Source organism: Oncorhynchus clarkii, chromosome 26 (assembly GCF_045791955.1).
Source record: "Oncorhynchus clarkii lewisi isolate Uvic-CL-2024 chromosome 26, UVic_Ocla_1.0, whole genome shotgun sequence".
Lineage (NCBI taxonomy): Eukaryota > Metazoa > Chordata > Actinopteri > Salmoniformes > Salmonidae > Oncorhynchus > Oncorhynchus clarkii.
The window spans coordinates 32,307,810-32,329,057 of NC_092172.1; the positions used below are offsets into that span (position 1 = coordinate 32,307,810).

General features: G+C 43.9%; 1 protein-coding gene across 1 annotated transcript in view; it reads right to left on the reverse strand.

Annotated features, from left to right (window-relative positions):
- LOC139384416 (microtubule-associated protein 1Aa) overlaps positions 1 to 21,248 on the reverse strand; it is a 78,642-nt gene that overhangs the window by 57,016 nt on the left and 378 nt on the right. The window contains exon 2 of the mRNA XM_071129177.1: positions 20,025 to 20,126. Within this exon, the coding sequence (XP_070985278.1) occupies positions 20,025 to 20,126 (102 nt within the window). The remainder of the gene's footprint in view (positions 1 to 20,024; positions 20,127 to 21,248) is intronic.

Consider the following 21,248-nt stretch of genomic DNA (forward strand, 5'->3'; position numbering starts at 1 on the left):
TCATAGATTTCGGTAGCTCAATCTTTGTAATGCCATGTGGGTAGATCTCTGTTCTTCATAGATTTCGGTAGCTCAATCTTTGTAATGCCATGTTGGTAGATAGCTGTTCTTGTAGATTTCAGGAGAGCTCAATCTTTGTAATGACATGTTGGTAGATCTCTGCTCTTGATAGATTTCAGTAGCACAATCTCTTTGTAAATGCCATGTATGTAGATCTCGCTCTTTGTGTAATAATTAACCTCTTCTTTTGTTTGAGCACCTCCAAATCACTTTGTCATCTCCTGTGAGTATTGTTTTTGTTTATGGTGTTTGCTGGTGGGAAAAAGGGGAAACCAAGACAAGTCGCCCATGGGCATACACTACCCGTAGGTAAACTTTGTTAAAACACACTAGTTAGAACTGGGCGGACCACCCACTGTATTTTTGGTTAGTTAGTTAGCTGTTGTTGAAATAGGCTAGTCTAGCTTAGGGGAGTTTTGAATACTTATTGTTTCTTTCCTTGGGTCCAGCTCAGCCCCTTTTTCCTGCTTCCCCCCATTACCGTGTGTTTAGAAATAAACCCTGAGTTTGACGGTATTATTTCGGTTGTCGTGGTTATTTCGTTCACTTTTACTTTGTCACTATAATAATTTACATGAGTTATGTTACGGGTCTCACTACCATCCCCCCTAGACTGTCGGGCCAAAAGAGATTCGTAACATAAGTGGGGGCTCATCCGGGATCTGTCTTTACTGACACCCATGCCGCTCATGTAGATTGTTGTAGTGGTATAGTTCAGTGTTGAGCGTCATAGCTGAAGTAGCATTAGTGTTTGCTATTTTCGTTGGCTCTTGTGAAGTAGTGTAAGATGGCTACTTTTGATTTGAAGTCCTTTTTGGATAATCCTTCGTGGGAGGTTTTTGATAAATGTCGTAGAGTTGATTTAATGACCTTGGCTGACCATTACTCAATATCGATTCCGCAGAGTGTAGTTAAGGCGGAGGTTAAACAGCTAGTGTTAAATGTATTGTTGGAAGAGCAAGTGCTTGTGTTACCGCTGCCTGAGTCTACTAACCCTGTAGGGGATGTAACTGCTCCTATAAGCCCATTGGTATCTGATAATGAGGGTGAGGCTAAAACACCAGCCACATTGTCCCATTTTGATCCACTCTCCCCACTGTCAAACGGTGATGCCAGAAGGGATGTCTGTTTAACACAGTTCCAACTAGAGGTGGAAGAGAGAGCCCAAATTAGGCGAGAGACTCTCCAGTTGGAGATGTGTAAAATTGAGGCAGAAAGAGAACAGCGGCATTTGGAGATGGGTAAAATTGAGGCAGAAAAAGAACGAGAACAACGGCAGATGATGTGTAAAATTGAGGCAGAAAGAGAACAGCGGCAGATGACGTTTAAAATGCGCCAGATGGAACTGGAGGCAGAGACAGCGAGGCTAGCCTTCGTTCCTACTGTGCCTGTTTGTGAGCCGTCCCCACCTGCTGTGTCCTCAAACACGTTTGACATTAGTAGGCAGATAGCCTTAGTACCTTTGTTCAGAGAGTCGGAGGTTGACTCCTATTTTTGTGTATTTGAGCGTATAGCCGTAGCATTGAAGTGGCCTGAAGAGGTATGGTGCCTATTACTTCAGTGTAAATTAACTGGTAAAGCCCAAGAGGTTTTGTCAGCGCTACCTCTGGAGGACAGTTTGAATTATGAAGTGGTCAAAGCTACTGTTCTTCGTGCCTATGAGCTTGTGCCTGAGGCATACCGACAGAGATTTAGGTCTCATAGAAAGTCTTCTAGTAAGACTTATGTGGAATTTGCTAGAGACAAGGGAAATCTGTTTGATAAATGGCATGCTGCTAGTAAGGTAACTGATTTCAACTCTCTCCGGGAGTTAATCTTGTTGGAAGAGTTTAAAAATTGCTTACCCGAACGCATTGTAGTTTACCTAAATGAACAGAAAGTATCCTCCCTGGCAGAAGCGTCTGTGTTGGCAGACGAGTTTGTGTTGACGCACAAGAGTGTGTTTTCGGCTCAAACTGAGAGTAGAACCACTGAGTTTCCTACCTTTAGCCCTAGTCGGCCCGCAGTAGTATATCAAGCACGCCAGAAGAATGAGCGTTCCTGTTTCTATTGTCATAAAGTGGGACATATGATTAATGATTGCTTCCTGCTTAAACGCAAACAAGGGATGCCTCTTCGTGCCAAGCCGCCAACAGGTGTTGGTCTAATTCGTACGGTTGTGAGGTCTGCAACAAAACAGGTGCCTCAGGGTAACTGTAGTTTGAAAGACCCAGTCCCCGACCGCAGTTATGAACCATTCATTTCCGATGGGTTTGTGTCCCTAACGAATGACGAAACGTCTCAGCGTCCGGTTAAAATCCTTAGAGATACTGGTGCGGCGCAGTCGTTTATATTGTCTGATGTGTTGCCCTTATCTGACGATACATACTGTGGTTCCAGTGTGTTAGTGCAGGGTATTGAAATGGGTTTTGTCCCAGTGCCGTTGCACTTTGTGAAAGTACACTCTGAGTTAATCAGTGGAATATTCAGAGTGGGGGTACGTCCTAAGTTGCCAGTGAAAGGTGTGACCTTTATAATGGGTAACGATATTGCCGGAGGAAAGGTAGTACCCGTATTGGAAGTATTGGATAAAAGTGACCACTCTCTCTCGAATGAGTTGGCACAGAGTTATCCACATGTGTTCCCCGCTTGTGCTGTTACTCGTGCTCAGGCACTACAAGAGGGTGACGTGATAGATTTGTCGAACACTGTTCTGTTCAAAGAGGATGATCAAGAGGATGGATTGTGTGATACCTCTGAGAAGTTGATCACCTCTGACAAACAGCCCAGGAAAGAATTAAAGAACGTTGAACTTATTGCTGATGCAATACAGTTACCAGTTACTCGTGAGCAGCTGATTGCTAACCAAAAGGTTGACAACAAGCTTGCTAAATGTTTTTCTAGTGTTGTCTCGTTAGAAGAGGTGAAGAAGAAGAATGTGGCTTACTTCATTGATGGTAATCTCCTCATGCGTAAATGGAAATCCCATGTTGACGCGGGTGGAGATTGGAATGCTGTTTACCAAATAGTGATTCCTACAGCCTTTCGACAAAATGTGTTATCCCTTGCTCATGATCACCAGTGGTCTGGTCATTTAGGAATTACAAAGACGTATGATCGGATCCTTCGACATTTCTTTTGGCCGGGTTTAAAACAAGATGTGGCTCAGTTCTGTCGGACATGCCACACCTGTCAGATAACAGGAAAACCAAATCAGGTTATTCCTCCCGCTCCTCTGTGTCCTATACCTGTTATAGGTGAACCATTTGAGCATGTGGTGGTTGATTGTGTCGGACCGTTACCGAAGACAAAATCGGGTAACCAGTTTTTGTTAACGATAATGTGTATGGCTACAAGATACCCCGAGGCTATTCCTCTGAGAAGGATTACAGCTCCGATAGTGAGTAAAGCCTTAATAAAATTCTTCACGACATTCGGGTTACCGAAGGTGGTACAAAGCGATCAAGGTACCAATTTCCTATCCAAGCTCTTCAAGCAGGTGTTGAAATCCTTATCAATTACGCACCGTGTATCAAGCGCCTATCACCCAGAGTCTCAGGGTGCGCTTGAAAGATGGCATCAGACACTGAAGTCTATGCTACGTAAATATTGTTTGGAATCTGAGAAAGATTGGGATGAGGGAGTTCCTCTAGTTTTGTTTGCTGCTCGTGAAACTGTGCAGGAGTCCCTAGGTTTCAGCCCGGCTGAACTAGTGTTTGGTCACACAGTAAGAGGACCAATGAAAGTCCTTAAAGAACAGTTCTTGTCCCAAGAGTTGTGTACCAGAGATGAGAATGTGTTGGACTATGTTAGTCGCTTTCGTGAGCGCCTACACCAAGCTTGTGCTCTTGCAAAGGAAGCTCTGTCTTCCTCACAGAGGAGCATGAAAAGACACTATGATAAAGAGGCTGTTTCTCGTCCACTACAGCCAGGTGACCAAGTACTGGTGTTATTACCTGTTCCAGGATCTTCACTGTCAGCTCGTTTCTCTGGTCCTTATTTAATTGAAAAGAAAATAAGTGAAACTGACTATGTGCTTCAAACTCCTGATAGAAAACGCCAATCTCGTGTGTGTCACATTAACATGTTGAAAGCATACCACACCCGACCCATCACACAGTTAGATAGTTCAAAAACAGAGGAAGGTACTGCTGTCTCCTCTGCTACTACTGCGATGATAGTGGACTGTCATATTGATGATGTTGATGGCTTGGAGTTGCGCAATACTCAGCAGCAGTGTGTTAGATTGCCCAACTCAGAAATGCTGCTGTCTATCCAGTCAGGTCTGGTTCATTTAACGGATGGACAGGCTAATGATATTGTGAGGCTACTACACAGTTTTCCATGTCTCTTTAATGACGTTCCTACTCGCACAAATGTGTTGGAACATGACATTAATGTTGGAAATGCTACACCTATCAAACAACACCCATATCGTATCAACGCTTCCAAGAGGAAGATAATGAGGGATGAGGTGAGATATTTGTTGGAGAATGACCTGGCTAAGCCAAGTTCAAGCCCTTGGAGTTCTCCTTGCATTCTGGTTCCTAAACCTGATGGTACGTCCAGGTTATGTACGGATTATCGAAAGGTAAATTCTGTCACAATGCCAGATTCGTTCCCGTTACCCAGACTGGACGACTGTATCGACACTATTGGTGCCGCTAAGTATGTGACCAAGTTGGACCTCTTAAAAGGTTACTGGCAGGTTCCGTTAACTTCACGTGCTTCTGAGATTTCTGCCTTTGTGACCCCAGATAACTTCCTACAGTACTCAGTCATGGCTTTTGGGATGCGAAATGCACCAGCCACTTTCCAACGACTGGTTAACTCCGTATTAGCTGGCGTTCCTAATTGTAGTGCATACCTTGATGACCTAGTGATTTATTCGTCTAAGTGGTCAGATCATGTTGACTTGCTAAGGGTAGTATGTGAACGGTTGGCAACTGCTTCTCTAACCCTGAACTTGGCAAAGTGCGAGTTTGGGAAGGCTACTGTTACCTATCTCGGTAAAGAGGTTGGCCATGGACAGGTGCGCCCTGTTGATGCCAAGGTCTTGGCTATAACTGCATTCCCTGCACCTACCACTAGACGAGAGCTACGCTGCTTTTTAGGGATGGTTGGCTACTACCGTAGCTTCTGTAAAAATTTCTCTGCGGTAGTTGCTCCATTGACTGATTTGCTCAGTCCGGCAAGACCATTTGTGTTGTCCCCTGATTGTAAGAGAGCTTTTGAATCAGCGAAAGCACTCTTATGTAGTACCCCTGTACTTGCTGCTCCGGATTTTGAACAACCGTTCAAGCTTGAGGTAGATGCTAGTGCCAGAGGTGCTGGTGCTGTTCTACTGCAGCAGGACAAGAGTGGAGTAGATCATCCCGTTTGTTATTTTTCACGTAAATTTAATAAATGTCAAACAAACTATGCGACAATAGAACAAGAAGCTCTTGCTTTGTTGTTGGCTCTGCAATACTTCGAAGTATACATTGGTTCCAGTGCCCTACCAGTGATTGTGTATACTGACCATAACCCCTTAGTTTTTCTCCACCGAATGTACAACCAGAACCAGCGCCTTATGCGTTGGGCGCTGATTGTACAAAATTATAATTTGGAGATCCGCCACAAAAAGGGTTCAGATAATGTGTTGGCAGATGCTTTGTCTCGTGTGTGAAATGATTTTTGTATGTTTTGGCAAGGTTGACGTTGTTGTTGTAAGTATTAATTGTAATACTGTGGTCGCAATCCCTAGGGTTGCTCTTTTAAGGGTGGGAGTGTTACGGATACAGGTATCCTGTGTCTGTGTATCCTGTGTGTGTTTCTTTTCTCTCCTTCTCCCCTCACAGGTGAAAATCATTACTCCCCAATCAGTCAACAATCAACCCATCAATCAGAAGACACACCTCCTCCTGTTTCCTACCCTATCACAGTTCCTTCCCCATGGTTTAAAAACCCCATCATTTGTTTGTTCATGAGCTCAATCTCTTTGTAAATGCCATGTGGGTAGATCTCTGTTCTTCATAGATTTCGGTAGCTCAATCTTTGTAATGCCATGTGGGTAGATCTCTGTTCTTCATAGATTTCGGTAGCTCAATCTTTGTAATGCCATGTTGGTAGATAGCTGTTCTTGTAGATTTCAGGAGAGCTCAATCTTTGTAATGACATGTTGGTAGATCTCTGCTCTTGATAGATTTCAGTAGCACAATCTCTTTGTAAATGCCATGTATGTAGATCTCGCTCTTTGTGTAATAATTAACCTCTTCTTTTGTTTGAGCACCTCCAAATCACTTTGTCATCTCCTGTGAGTATTGTTTTTGTTTATGGTGTTTGCTGGTGGGAAAAAGGGGAAACCAAGACAAGTCGCCCATGGGCATACACTACCCGTAGGTAAACTTTGTTAAAACACACTAGTTAGAACTGGGCGGACCACCCACTGTATTTTTGGTTAGTTAGTTAGCTGTTGTTGAAATAGGCTAGTCTAGCTTAGGGGTGTTTTGAATACTTATTGTTTCTTTCCTTGGGTCCAGCTCAGCCCCTTTTTCCTGCTTCCCCCCATTACCGTGTGTTTAGAAATAAACCCTGAGTTTGACGGTATTATTTCGGTTGTCGTGGTTATTTCGTTCACTTTTACTTTGTCACTATAATAATTTACATGAGTTATGTTACGGGTCTCACTACCATCCCCCCTAGACTGTCGGGCCAAAAGAGATTCGTAACAGTGTGTGTGTGTGTGTGTGAGAGAGAAAGAGCGAGAGCATGTCTGTGTGTGCCTATGTGTGTGGCTCCTCTAATGCAGTGAGGCAGAGTGAAAATAAATCTGGGTCTAGAGCAAGAAGGACGCTGGCTCCCTTTCAGGACATATGTCCCACAACAGAGGGCCAGTGCCATCTCCCCCTGCCCTCCGTGATCCTCCATGGTCCCTACCAAGACTAGCCAGCCTTCCATGTCTGCCAGGGAGAACCTTAGCTTGGGGGAGTCTATCTGTAAGGCAGTGGGGTATTCATGGATCAACCAATGGTTAAAGCATAGTCATGCAGGTAAACTATAGTCACTAGTGCTGTTACAGTAAACACTATGTTGCAATTCTGACTCTGACTCTGAGTCCATTTTTCAGATGTATGTTTGGCAGTGAGGGATAAATACAGACACGTTAGTCAGTAGGAGAAAACCTTTCTGTTTCTGTCACTGCGACCACACCACTCCACATGCTGCAAGACAGAAATCTCACACAGCAAACAAACATTCCTAAGTACTGCTTTAAACTGGATCTATCACGACAAGACGAGACCCAGATGCAGACACAGGAGGCAAATGGTTGGAGTCTTACAATCTTTATTAATCCAAAGGGGTAGGCAAGAGAATGGTAGTGGACAGGCAAAAAGATCAAGGGTCAAAACCGGGAAGACTAGAAAAAGGAGAATGCAAAAGGCAGGAGAACAGGAAAACCGCTGGTTGACTTGGAAACATACAAGACGACTGGCACAGAGAGACAGGAGACACAGGGATAAATACACTGGGGAAAATAATCAACACCTGGAGGGGGTGGAGACAATCACAAGGACAGGTGAAACAGATCAGGACGTGACAGGATCTGCTTTAGCTGAATTAAAAAGGTAGCACTCAACCAAACTGGATATCTGGTGATATCTGGTGAGGAAGGGCCTCGACTGATATAGCTGTGTTCCTTGGTATCCTTGTACCATGTAGCGCCAGCTGTGTCAGCGGTCCTGTCTAGTTGAGTCAGTGGTCATATCAAGTTGAGTCAGTGGTCCTGTCTAGTTGAGTCAGTGGTCATATCGAGTTGAGTCAGTGGTCCTGTCTAGGTGTGTCAGCAGTCCTGTCTAGTTGAGTCAATGGTCCTGTCTAGGTGTGTCAGCAGTCCTGTCTAATTGAGTCAGCAGTCCTATCTAGTTGAGTCAGTGGTCCTGTCTAGGTGTGTCAGCAGTCCTGTCTAATTGAGTCAGCAGTCCTATCTAGTTGAGTCAGCAGTCCTGTCTAGGTGTGTCAGCAGTCCTGTCTAATTGAGTCAGCAGTCCTATCTAGTTGAGTCAGTGGTCCTGTCTAGGTGTGTCAGCAGTCCTGTCTAATTGAGTCAGCAGTCCTATCTAGTTGAGTCAGCAGTCCTATCTAGTTGAGTCAGTGGTCCTGTCTAGGTGTGTCAGCAGTCCTATCTAGTTGAGTCAATGGTCCTGTCTAGGTGTGTCAGCAGTCCTGTCTAATTGAGTCAGCAGTCCTATCTAGTTGAGTCAGTGGTCCTGTCTAGGTGTGTCAGCAGTCCCGTCTAATTGAGTCAGCAGTCCTATCTAGTTGAGTCAGTGGTCCTGTCTAGGTGTGTCAGCAGTCCCGTCTAATTGAGTCAGCAGTCCTATCTAGTTGAGTCAGTGGTCCTGTCTAGGTGTGTCAGCAGTCCTGTCTAATTGAGTCAGCAGTCCTATCTAGTTGAGTCAGTGGCCTGTCTAGGTGTCCTTATTTTACATCTCTACATCTCTTGTTGCTATTTATTTTAAATGCACTCACTGTAGCACTTTGAGATAGTTTTTCAATGAAAAGCCATTATAAATGAAATTAGATGTATTATTATTATCAATGTCAAACGGTACTGATAAATGGTTTCTAATCGACCTGGCCCGGGTATCCTGGAAGGATATTGACCTCATCCCGTCAGTAGAGGATGCCTGGTTGTTCTTTAAAAGTGCTTTACTCACCATCTTAAATAAGAATGCCCCATTCAAAAAAAATGTAGAACTAAGAACAGATATAGCCCTTGGTTCACTCCAGACTTGACTGCCCTCGACCAGCACAAAAACACCCTGTGGCGGACTGCATTAGCACCGAATAGTCCCCACGATATGCAACTTTTCAGGGAAGTCAGGAACCAATACACACAGTTAGTTAGGAAAGCAAAGGCTAGCTTTTTCAAACAGAAATTTGCATCCTACAGCACTAATTCCAAAGTGTTCTGGGACACTGTAAAGTCCATGGAGAATAAGAGCAACTCCTCCCAGCTGCCCACTGCATTGAGACGAGGAAACTGTCCCCACTGATAAATCCATGATAATCGAGAATTTCAATAAGCATTTCTCTACGGCTGGCCATGCTTTCCACCTGGCTACCCCTACCCCAGCCAACAGCTCTGCACCCCCCGCCTGAACTGGTTACAGACCTATATCCATCCTGCCCTGCCTTTCTAAAGTCTTTGAAAGCCAAGTGAACAACAGATCACCAACCATTTTGAATTCCACCGTTCCTTCTCCGCTATGCAATCTGGTTTCCGAGCTGGTCACGGGTGCACCTCAGCCATGCTCAAGGTCCTAAACGATATCATAACCACCATCGATAAAAGACTGTACTGTGCAGCCGTCTTCATCGACCTGGCCAAAGCTTTCGACTCTGTCAATCAATGTATTCAGTGATTGACAGACTAAATAGCAGACTAAATAGCCTTGGTTTCTCAAATGACTGCCTCGCCTGGTTCACCAACTACTTCTCAGATAGAGTTCAGTGTGTCAAATCGGAGGGCCTGTTGTTCGGACCTCTGGCAGTCTCTATGGGGGTGCCACAGGGTTCAATTCTCAGGCCGACTCTTTTCTCTGTATATATCAATGATGTCGCTCTTGCTGCGATTGATTCTTTGATCCACCTCTATGCAGACGACACCATTCTGTATACATCTGGCCCTTCTTTGGACACTGTGTTAACAAACCTCCAAACGAGCTTCAATGCCATACAACACTCCTTCCGTAACCTACAACTGCTCATAAATGCTAGTAAAACTAATTGCATGCTCTTCAACCGATCGCTGCCCGCACCTGCCCGACTAGCATCACTAATCTGGACGGTCCTGACTTAGAATATGTGGACAACTATAAATACTTAGATGTCTGGTTAGACTGTAAACTCTCCTTCCAGACTCACATTAAGCATCTCCAAATCAACAAAGCCTCCTTCACTCATGCTGCCAAACATACCCTCGTAAAACTGTCTATCCTACCAATCCTTCACTACGGCGTTGTCATTTACAAAATAGCAAATTTGATGCAGTCTATCACAGTGCCATCTGTTTTGTCACCAAAGCCCCATACACTACCCACCACTGCGACCTGTATGCTCTCGTTGGCTGGTCCTCTCTACATATTTGTCGCCAAACCCACTGGCTCCAGGTCATCTATAAGTCTTTGCTAGGTAAAGCTCCACCTTATCTCAGCTCACTGGTCGCCATAGCAACAACTACTCGTAGCACACTCTCCAGCAGTTCTATTTCACTGGTCATCCCCAAAGCCAACACTGCCTTTTGCCTCCTTTTCTTTCCAGTTCTCTGCTGCCAATGAGTGGAACGAATTGCAAAAATCACTGAAGTTGGAGACTTATATCTCCCTCACTAACTTTAAGTGTCAGCTGTCAGAGCAGCTTACCGATCGCTGCAGCTGTACACAGCCCATCTGTAAATAGCCCATCCAACCAATTACCTACCTCATCCCCATATTTGTTTTGTTTTTCTGCACTTTTGCACACCAGTATTTCTACTTGCACATCCTCATCTGCACATATATCACTCCAGTGTAAATTGCTAAATTGTAATTACTTCGCCACTATTGGCCTATTTATTGCCTTACCTCCTTACTTCATTTGCACACGCTGTATACAGATGTTTCTATTGTGTTATTGACTGTACGTTTGTTTATCCCATGTGTAACTCTGTGTTGTCTGTTCACACTGCTTTACTTTATCTTGGCCAGGTCGCAGTTTTAAATGAGAACTTGTTATCAACTGGCCTACCTGGTTAAATAAAGGTGAAATATATATATTTTTAAAAATGGTACCAGTGTGGAAGCATCGATGTACTGTATCTTTCTCCCACCATACTACAGGTATGAAGGCTCTGACCTGGGAATGGTATGATCTGGATCTAAATCCATCTTTCTTTTCTCAGGAACTGGAGCTGTCCAGCTGTTTCAGTCCTCCATACACGCTCTTCAGAAAATATTCTATGGGCGAAGTAATACTAAAATGAGGAAAAGAGACGCACAACAAATATATAGGGGCAATAGATTTATCCAAAAATCGGGGAATGATTAGGCTACACTGATGATGATTCTATCTTTCCAGCAAAATCAACAATTTATTTGAGAAACCACAATCTTTTGGGTAAGACCCTTCAGACCTTAGTACACACTTCAGTTGATAGCCAATCACAAGTGAAGTGTGCTTCCTTCAGCCCCTTGTTAGCATAATGATTGTATTAATCTGCAGATATACACTTGAAGCCAAATGGCAGTTCAAAACTGAAATGCCAAAATGCCAAAGCCAATAATAATGAAGCATTTGCTTTATATTGAATTGCCATTGTCCTCCATGAGAGGCTGGGTATTTACACATGCCTGAGACAGTCGAGACGGCCATGATGACTATGCACTACTCTACCAGGCAGCTCAGTATTAGTATTCTAGTCACAGATGAGGGAGGGAGAGAATGAGGGAGAGGAGGAGAGGAAGGAGGAGGGAGAGAAGGGGCACAAGCAACATAAGCTATTGACTGCTCCTGCATTATCTTGAAAGCACAGAGAGTGATTTTCCACAAAAGAAGTAGCAGTCTCTCTTCTGTCCAACAGGTTAAGGCAAGTTGGCAATAGTTTTAATTGTCTGAAATGCAGTGGACCAATTGAATTGCAACAACAAATGGCAACAAGCTGAATTACTAGCACAGGTGACACTGAAAAGAGCATAACAAACAACACTGACAAATAAAAATCTAATTGAAAGTTTGTGTGAGCATGGAGTAGCTCTCAGTAATGGGACCTGGCATGTTCTTTTGGTTAGAGATGATCGAGGCAGACACTTCTACGTCTCTCTCTCTCTCTCTCTCTCTCTCTCTCTCTCTCTCTCTCTCTCTCTCTCTCTCTATCCTCTCTCTCCCTCTCCTTTTCTCTATTTCTCTCTCCCTCTCTCCCTCTCCTTTTCTCTTTCTCTCTCCCTCTCTCTCTCATTTTCTCTGTCTCTCTCACTCACTATGTCCCTGTACAGTTCTCTCACTCTCCCTACAGCCTCCTGCTAGAAACAAACGGTCAATCATCCTATGTGTGATGTGTTTATTAGCAAGATGATTCTCAGGAAGATGACTCTAGACTGTTCTGACTTAGAATACATGGACAACTATAAATACCTAGGTGTCTGGCTAGACTGTAAAATCTCCTTCCAGACTCACATTACGCATCTCCAATCCAAAGTTAAATCTAGAATTGGCTTCCTATTTAGCAACAAAGCCTCCTTCACTCATGCTGCCAAACATACCCTCGTAAAACTGACTATCCTACCAATCCTTGACTTTGGCGATGTCATTTACAAAATAGTCTCCAACACTCTACTCAGCAAATTTGATGCAGTCTATCACAGTGTCGACCCAAACTGTACTGTGCTGTCTCAGATATTTTCATTTCACCTTGTCCTTTACAGAATGGTTCTACTTTAGCAACAATGGTGGATATGTAACCAGCTCAGTAAAGCACTAAAGTCCAGCTCAGCTTTGTTCAGCTCAGCTCAGCTTTGTTCAGCTCAGCTCAGCTCGGTTCAGCTCAGCTCAGCTCGGTTCAGCTCAGCTCAGCTCGGTTCAGCTCAGCTCGGTTCAGCTCAGCTCGGTTCAGCTCAGCTCGGTTCAGCTCAGCTCAGCTTTGTTCAGCTCAGCTCAGCTCGGTTCAGCTCAGCTCAGCTCGGTTCAGCTCAGCTCGGTTCAGCTCAGCTCAGCTCGGTTCAGCTCAGCTCGGTCAGCTCAGCTCAGCTCGGTTCAGCTCAGCTCAGCTCGGTTCAGCTCAGCTCGGTTCAGCCCAGTAGTTTGAAAAGGGAAATAGACATTGAACATTTTGGCATGAATAGAAATCTCTTGTCCCAGTTAGTTTTTTATTTACCTCAGTAAGGTCTTACATATGGTTTAGGCATTGATGATCACTGTCTTGTCTGTATAATTATGATCTACAGTAACATCTTCTTCCACATGAGTGTGGATGAAGGGAAAGATACGAAGGAGAGGAGGCATATTTAGACTATATTTAGACTATTGAGTTGCACCCCATCATGACCTTAGAGAGTCCATCCTGGTTAGGGTGGGGTTGACAGGAAAGGAGCGATAGCTCGGCAGAGGACTACTGAAGAGCAGTGACACACACACAAACACAGACACACACACTCTCTCTCTCTCTCTCTCCTAGTTTCACTGCATTCAACGTCAAATCGATTTATTCTCTGTGACCTTTCTAAGCCAATGAGAGTCATTTCACGCAATTCCCACCTTCTTCCCACAAGGCTCACTGCTTACTGGTCTGTGAAAGGACTTTCCTAAGGGTCTAATGGAGACCCAGTCAACTTCACACACAATACGAAAAACCAATACGCCATGAAATAAAACACAATACATTTCTGGGTACAGTAAATGACCTATAGGAAGCAGAACATACTTCTGACTGAAACAAGCACCCATTTACTGCTATATAGATATGTATTACTATATTCATTATTATGTCATTTGCTCAGCGCCTTCAAATTGTATTGGTCACATTCACGTGATTAGCAGATGTTATTGCGGGTGTAGTGAAACGCTTGTTCTTCTAGCTCTGACAGTGCAGTAATATCTAACAAGTAATATCTAACAAATTACACAACATATACCCAATACACACAAATTGAAGTAGGAATGAATTAAGACTATATATTGTACATATGGACGAGCGATGTCAGAGCGGAACGGACTAAGATACAGTAGAATAGTTTCAAAAACAGTATGTACATATGAGATGAGTAATACCAGATATGTAAACATTATTAAGTGAATGAGATACTGTAGAATAGTATAGAAAACAGTATATACACATGAGATGAGTAATACCAGATATGTAAACATTAAGTGACTAAGATACCATAGAATAGTATAGAATACAGTATATACATATGAGATGAGTAATGAAAGATATGTAAACATTATTAAGTGACTAAGATACCATAGAATAGTATAGAATACAGTATATACATGAGATGAGAAATACCAGATATGTAAACATTATTAAGTGACTAGGATACAGTAGAATAGTATAGAATACTGTATATATACATATGAGATGAGAAATGCCAGATATGTAAACATTATTAAGTGACTAGGATACAGTAGAATAGTATAGAATACTGTATATATATACATATGAGATGAGTAATGCCGGGTTCATATTCAATCAAAAAGGAAAGTAGGGCTAAATGGTCATACAAAGTGTTGCACAACGTTTTAACGAGGGCAAGGCTGTAGTGTGGTCATCCGCAGTGCTACTTGAATCATTTAGAAGGATCAACTATAAACACAATTTATTATAACAATATGATCATCTTTAACAAAACTGGCAAGCATTGGTGCTCTTAATCTCTGTACACATCCAAACACAATCTGAACCAAATCCTCAGATTCTCACTTTCTATATTTGGCCAGCGCTTCTGGTGCAGTGATTAAACTACACACTTCAATTTCCTGGCAGTGTTGATTTAACTCTGCTAGAGCAAACACACCTCCATTCACACGGGTGATGAACTGTTTAGCATGGCAGGTATTCAACTGCATTTTCTATCAAACCTGAGAATATATTAGATAACAATTCACCTGAGTGAGGCCCTCGTTCATGTACTTTATCTGGTTGTCTAAAAGGAACCAATGAACTGAGCGGTTGTAGTTATGACGGTGTGTGCCACATGATGTATTCTTTAGGATGATCATCAGTGAACACTAGTTCCTATAACATATTTAGTGGTAGAAGAGGAATGGAATCAAGAAATACATCAGAAAACAGATCAGAACCTTTGACAGGGGTGTTCAAATCTTACCCTACGACGTCCGGACAACTGCTGCTTTTCTGTTCAAAAAGGTGCTATCTAAAACCTAAACGGGTTCTTCATCTGTCCACATAGGAGAACCCTTTGAAGCACCATTTTTGGTTCCATGTAGAACCTTCTTGGGTTTCTACCTGAGGTTCTTCTATGGGGACAGCTGAAGAACCCCTTTGGAAACCTTTTTTCTAAGAGTGTACCTGAAAATGACTTGCACCCACCTGGTATCCCATGTCTAAATGAGTCCCACTCCCTGATTAGAGGGGAAGAATGAAAGAAAAGCTGTGGAACTGGCTTCGAGGTATAAATGATCATTTGAGGGACCTATACTGAGCATTAATGCAGCACTAAGCATCATTTCAGTCAGTTAGCTTGACTAGTTCTAGTCAGATGATACAGCTAACCTGCATACTGTACACATGATACAACACATTTAATATACAGCAGTTACCAAACACAGTCCTGGGGAGCCCAAACCTTCTGTTTGTTATTCCCTAGCACTACTGTACAGAGCTCATTCAAATAATCAAAGCATGATAATGAGTTGATTATTGGAATCAGCTATGTCGTGTTAGAGCAAAACCCTAGAACTGAGTTTGGAAACACTGACGTACAAGGTGATAAACTGAAGAACATACAAGGTGATAAACTGAAGAACATACAAGGTGATAAACTGAATTACATATAAGGTGATAAACTGAAGAACATACAAGGTGATAAACTGAAGAACATACAAGGTGATAAACTGAAGAACATACAAGGTGATAAACTGAAGAACATACAAGGTGATAAACTGAAGAACATACAAGGTGATAAACTGAAGAACATACAAGGTGATAAACTGAAGAACATACAAGGTGATAAACTGAAGAACATACAAGGTGATAAACTGAAGAACATACAAGGTGATAAACTGAAGAACATACAAGGTGATAAACTGAAGAACATACAAGGTGATAAACTGAAGAACATACAAGGTGATAAACTGAAGAACATACAAGGTGATAAACTGAAGAACATACAAGGTGATAAACTGAAGAACATACAAGGTGATAAACTGAAGAACATACAAGGTGATAAACTGAAGAACATACAAGGTGATAAACTGAAGAACATACAAGGTGATAAACTGAAGAACATACAAGGTGATAAACTGAAGAACATACAAGGTGACAAACTGAATAATATAGAAGCTCTCTCTGTATTGTCCCTGCTGTGTTCTGGCACTTGCCAGTAGTAGTATATGGGGGGTCTACCAGTAACAATCTATGGGGGTCTGCCAGTAGTAGTATATGGGGGTCTGCCAGTAGTAGTATATGGGGGGTCTACCAGTAACAATCTATGGGGGTCTGCCAGTAGCCGTCTATGGGGGTCTGCCAGTAGTAGTCTATGGTGGTCTAACAGTAGCCGTCTATGGGGGTCTACCAGTAGCCGTCTATGGGGGTCTACCAGTAGCCATCTATTAGGCTCTGCCAGTAGCCGTCTATTAGGGTCTGCCAGTAGCCGTCTATTAGGGTCTGCCAGTAGCCGTCTATTAGGGTCTGCCAGTAGCCGTCTATGGGGGTCTGCCAGCAACAGTCTATGGGGGTCTGCCAGTAGCAGTCTATGGGGGTCTAACAGTAGCAGTTTATTGGAGTCCGCCAGTAACAATCTATGGTGGTTTGCCAGTAGTAGTCTATGGGGGTCTGCCAGTAACAGTCTATGGGGGTCTGCCAGTAGCCGTCTATGGGGGTCTAACAGTAACATTCTATGGAGGTCTGCCAGTAACAGTCTATGGGGGTCTAACAGTAGCAGTTTATTGGAGTCCGCCAGTAACAATCTATGGTGGTTTGCCAGTAGTAGTCTATGGGGGTCTGCCAGTAGCCGTCTATGGGGGTCTGCCAGTAGCCGTCTATGGGGGTCTGCCAGTAGTAGTCTACGGGGGTCTGCCAGTAGTAGTCTATGGGGGTCTGCCAGTAGCCATCTATTAGGGTCTGCCAGTAGTAGTCTATGGGGGTCTGCCAGTAGTAGTCTATGGGGGTCTACTAGTAGCCGTCTATGGGGTTCTAAAAGCAGTCTGGGGGTCTGCCAGTAACAATCTATGGTGGTCTGCCGGTAACAGTCTATGGGGGTCTGCCAGTAGCCGTCTATAGGGGTCTGAATGTAACAGAACACTAAGCAGTAACAACACAGGAACCCACCGCTGAGTTGAGGTCTTATTCAGTGCTGGCAAGGGTTAATGGTAATGCCACCTGCCAACCTCAGAAATATGGTGTCTTTCTCAAAGCAAAGCCTGGATCCAAGGCTGGGCTGGAGCAGGTCTGAGTTATTGCTCTCTGCCTGAAAACAGGGGGCTCAGGGTGAGCGATGCTATTTTATGCAGACCTCAGCACTGGCACCTACAAGCCTCATCGTGCTTTAGTCAAGCTTCACTCACCCAAAGAGAGAGAGAGAGAGAGAGTGAGAGAGAGAGTGTAGAAGAGAGAGACAGAGAGTGAGAGAGAGAGAGAGAGAGAGAGAGACAGAGAGAGAGACAGAGAGAGAGAGAGGGGGGGCATGGAGGTAGGAGAGAGAGGGTGAGGAGTGAGAGAGGGAGATGAAAGATGTTAGGAAGTGAGAGTAGAGATAAAGACAGAGATATAGAGGAGGTGGGCAGTGAGAGAGTAGAAGAGAGAGAGAGAGAGAGAGAGAGAGAGAGAGAGAGAGAGAGAGAGAGAGGGAGCGGGAGAGAGAGAGAGAGAGAGAGAGAGAGAGAGATGGGAGGTGGGAGGGAGAGAGGGAGAGAGGGAAAGAGGGGGATGAGAGATGGTATGTAAGAGGGAGAGAGAGAAAGTAGGGAGTGTGCAAAGAGAGAGGGACTGTGAGAATAAATAAAAAGAGGTGGTGAGATGGAGGGAGGATGACAGAAAGAGAGAGGTGAGAAGGAGGCGTTTAATTACTGGTAAAATCATCATTAGTGTAGGACATTGTTTTGTTCATGAGAGAGCTGCAAGTATAGAGGGAGAGTAATAATGTAGGGATGTAAGATAGAGGGGGACAACAAGCAAGGGAAATATAGGAGATAAAACTGTCAGAGAGACAGATAGAGAGATCCAGGTAGGTAAAACAGTCAAGTAAAGGAATAAGTGTTTGTCAGGTGTTGACAGACAGAGTACCCAAAACAGGCACCCTGACTGCGACAGTGCATCCTAATCAAATGGATTTGGATTGGTGGATTGGTCCAATAGCAACCTGATGTGAGATTATGTAGAGATGGAGGATCAAACAGCGGTATGCAAATGGTGAGCTGTCAGACAAGACATGTAGTCTGGCATACCAAACTAGAACGTCGCTGTGCTCAGTATTCAAATCCACTTCCTGAGGGACAGAGGCTATCATCTTTCCCCATGTAAAAATGTGTTTGTCATGTATGCCCCCCCACTCACACACCTTTTATATTCACCTCAGTAGGATAGGGTTGCGTGTATGACTTGCTTTAGGTTTCACTTCGGTTCTCAATAGATGTATTTTTTATCAAAGCCTTGCATGGTTATGGTATTTATTTTTAGGTAAGACATATTTTTGATACCCCCATCATTCAGATTCCAACCCCTTTAGACAGAGCTGTGTCCCAAGTGGCACTTTATTCCTTTTATAGTGCACTTCTTTTGATCAGGGCTCTCTGATCCAAGTAGTGCACCAAAGTAGTGCAGCTGATGGACAGGTCCACCAGCTGGTCCAACGTGAGGGTGGTGTCTCGGCAGGCCAACTCCTTACGGACGTCCTCGTGCAGACTGCACCGGTAGTGATCGATCAGGTCCCTGTCGTTCCATACCGCGCTGGCGGCCAGGGTCCGGAAGTCCAAAGCGAAATCCTGCGCGCTGCTTGCCCTCTACGTCAGGTGGAACAGACGTTCACCCGCTGCTCGACCCTCAGGCGGGTGGTCAAAAACTAACCGAAAGCGGCGGGTGAACTCTGCGTAATGGTCCAATGCTGCGTCTCCTTCACTCCATACGGCATTTCTCATTCCAGGGCTTTGCCTGAGAGACAGGAGATGAGGGCGGACACGCTCTCACGTCCCGAAGGAGCCGGGTGGACGGTCGCCAGGTAGAGCTCCAGCTGGAGTAGGAACCCCTGGCAACCGGCAGCCGTCCCATCATACTCCCTCGGGAGCGTGAGCCGAATCCCGCTGGGACCAGGTGAAGGAGGGGTGGACAGTGGGGCCTGCTGTAGTGGGGCTGGTAGAGGCTGGTGTAGTGGGGCTGTACGTAATCAAGGCGTACACTTTGAAAACGTTAAGCAGGTTGTGTAGATACATTTTTTTATTATTCCTTTTTTATGTTTAATTTTAAGTCAGCAAAATGTGACAACTGTGCAAGGAGTGTGTAGACTTTCACTAGGCACTGTAGATGTGTATATGTGTCCTTCAGCAGTCATAACCGCAGACAGACAGCCAGGTGGATGTCAATGATAAGGCAAGTTCTTGCAGCAACTAACTACAGCTCTGAAAGAACCCTGTTCTTTGGCCGAAGTGTTGGTAAAAAAAAAAAACACAGCAGTAGAGATGAGTGTGCGACTTCCTTTAGAGCCCTTTAAGGAACCAGGGCTCTGGTCAAAAGTAGTGCACCAAATAGGGAATAGGGTACTATTTGGGACGCAACCCATGAATTCTCTCAAACGGCTCCTGTCACGAAACGTTAGATTTATTCTGGCAAAACCTTTCAAATGCTAGTTAGTGTAATAACAGAGCAAAGCTGTCCAGACGGCATCAGGGCTGATGTATCAACTTTTTATCGATTAGGCTCATAAGGAGGAAATATGAGGAAACGTTACATCTGTTTTTCAGCTTTTTTTGTAAAATGTGGTAAACACACAAACCAAGCAGACATGAAACACTAGACTCAAGACAATGGGATGACACTGTTCGTCAGTTCCTCTCCTCTCGTTAGTATGTATGTTTGAGATTGACTGACTATATTGCAGTCGGACTGCTCAGAATCACTGATCGACAAATCCCCTTGCATCCCGAAAAACGACTCATTATGTGATCAAGATGAGTGATTCTGCGCCTCGCCTTCCTCAAACTGATCCCTTTGAACGTGCTAATTTATTGCAAGGTCCGTTTGTCCATGTGAGTTGTGCAACCCCAAACTGTCACCTTTGATCCTGAACAGGACTAACCTTTGACCTCTGAGGAGAACTGGGCAGAGTGTCGCGTCGCGAAAAGCTGTAGCTCTCTGTTCAGGTCGCACAAAGTCAGATCGATGTCCCACGACCGCAGTCCTGTTAACACACAATAACAAATGTAGCATGATGCACTTCATGACCCATAATGCTCTATAACTATACAACAAACACATTACTGTTGGAGTGGAGTGGCCTGTCTAGGGTCTGATTTCTATTGCGTGACCAAATGAACATGACCCTGCTGGTAGTTATTGCTCCTTGGCACTGATTGGTAGATTTCTACTAATAGGCTGGAGAGGGAACACACCTGTCTTTCACCATCTTAATCAACCGCTGAATCAAAGGCATGGAATAAAAACCATTAAACACTATGGCCTTCGACCACTGAGCTGATAACCCCGAATGTACAATAACACCGGAAAATGACTGGGTTGGGAAATAACCTCTTGTAGGAAGATGATTGTTATTAATATTGGCAGTTATATGATGAACCTAATTATGCCCCCTGTAAACAGTGAGCTAGCTACTCAGTATGCAAGCTGTTTCCCTGAATGATGCCAGTTCTTATTTAATAGAGTGTCTATTGAGTCAGGAAGAGACATCAGGGCAGGGTTTGTTTTTTGTCTTGATTGGCCAGTGTGTTGCCTCCATGCACAACAGTATTCTATTCAATGACCCGTCACACTTTTCTCTAGAATAATTTAACATCACATTCACATCATGTTTTTTTTGTCTGGAATTATTTTATTTCATCTATATTCCAGTGTTTCAGATAACCCAGTAGGGCCTACTGACTGCACATTTGCAAATTCTTAGTTATTCTAGTCAACTGTAATAACTATGGAGAATAATCCATTGCAAACTATAAAGAGTAATTCAACCCTTTATTCCAGAAACCATTCAGGATCTCACATACAGTAGAATAGTTTTGTGTTGCGTATTGCTATATTCAGCCATATAGGGGGCTATACATCTGGTGCAGTGTCCTCTATGTATGCGTTACCAAACAGCTCTGTTCAATGTGAAATCCAACCCACTCATGCTGCAGCCTATGTTAGAGATGTAGGCGTCATTCGCTCCCTTTTAGATCCGCTGCAACGGACGAATTAGATGACAATATTCCTAACAGTCACAGCTTGTTCTAAAAAACTCTTTGGTTTGACTTTTGTCGTACATTTGAATATTGCAAGTGCAGGCCAATGCATAGGGGTCAAGCCT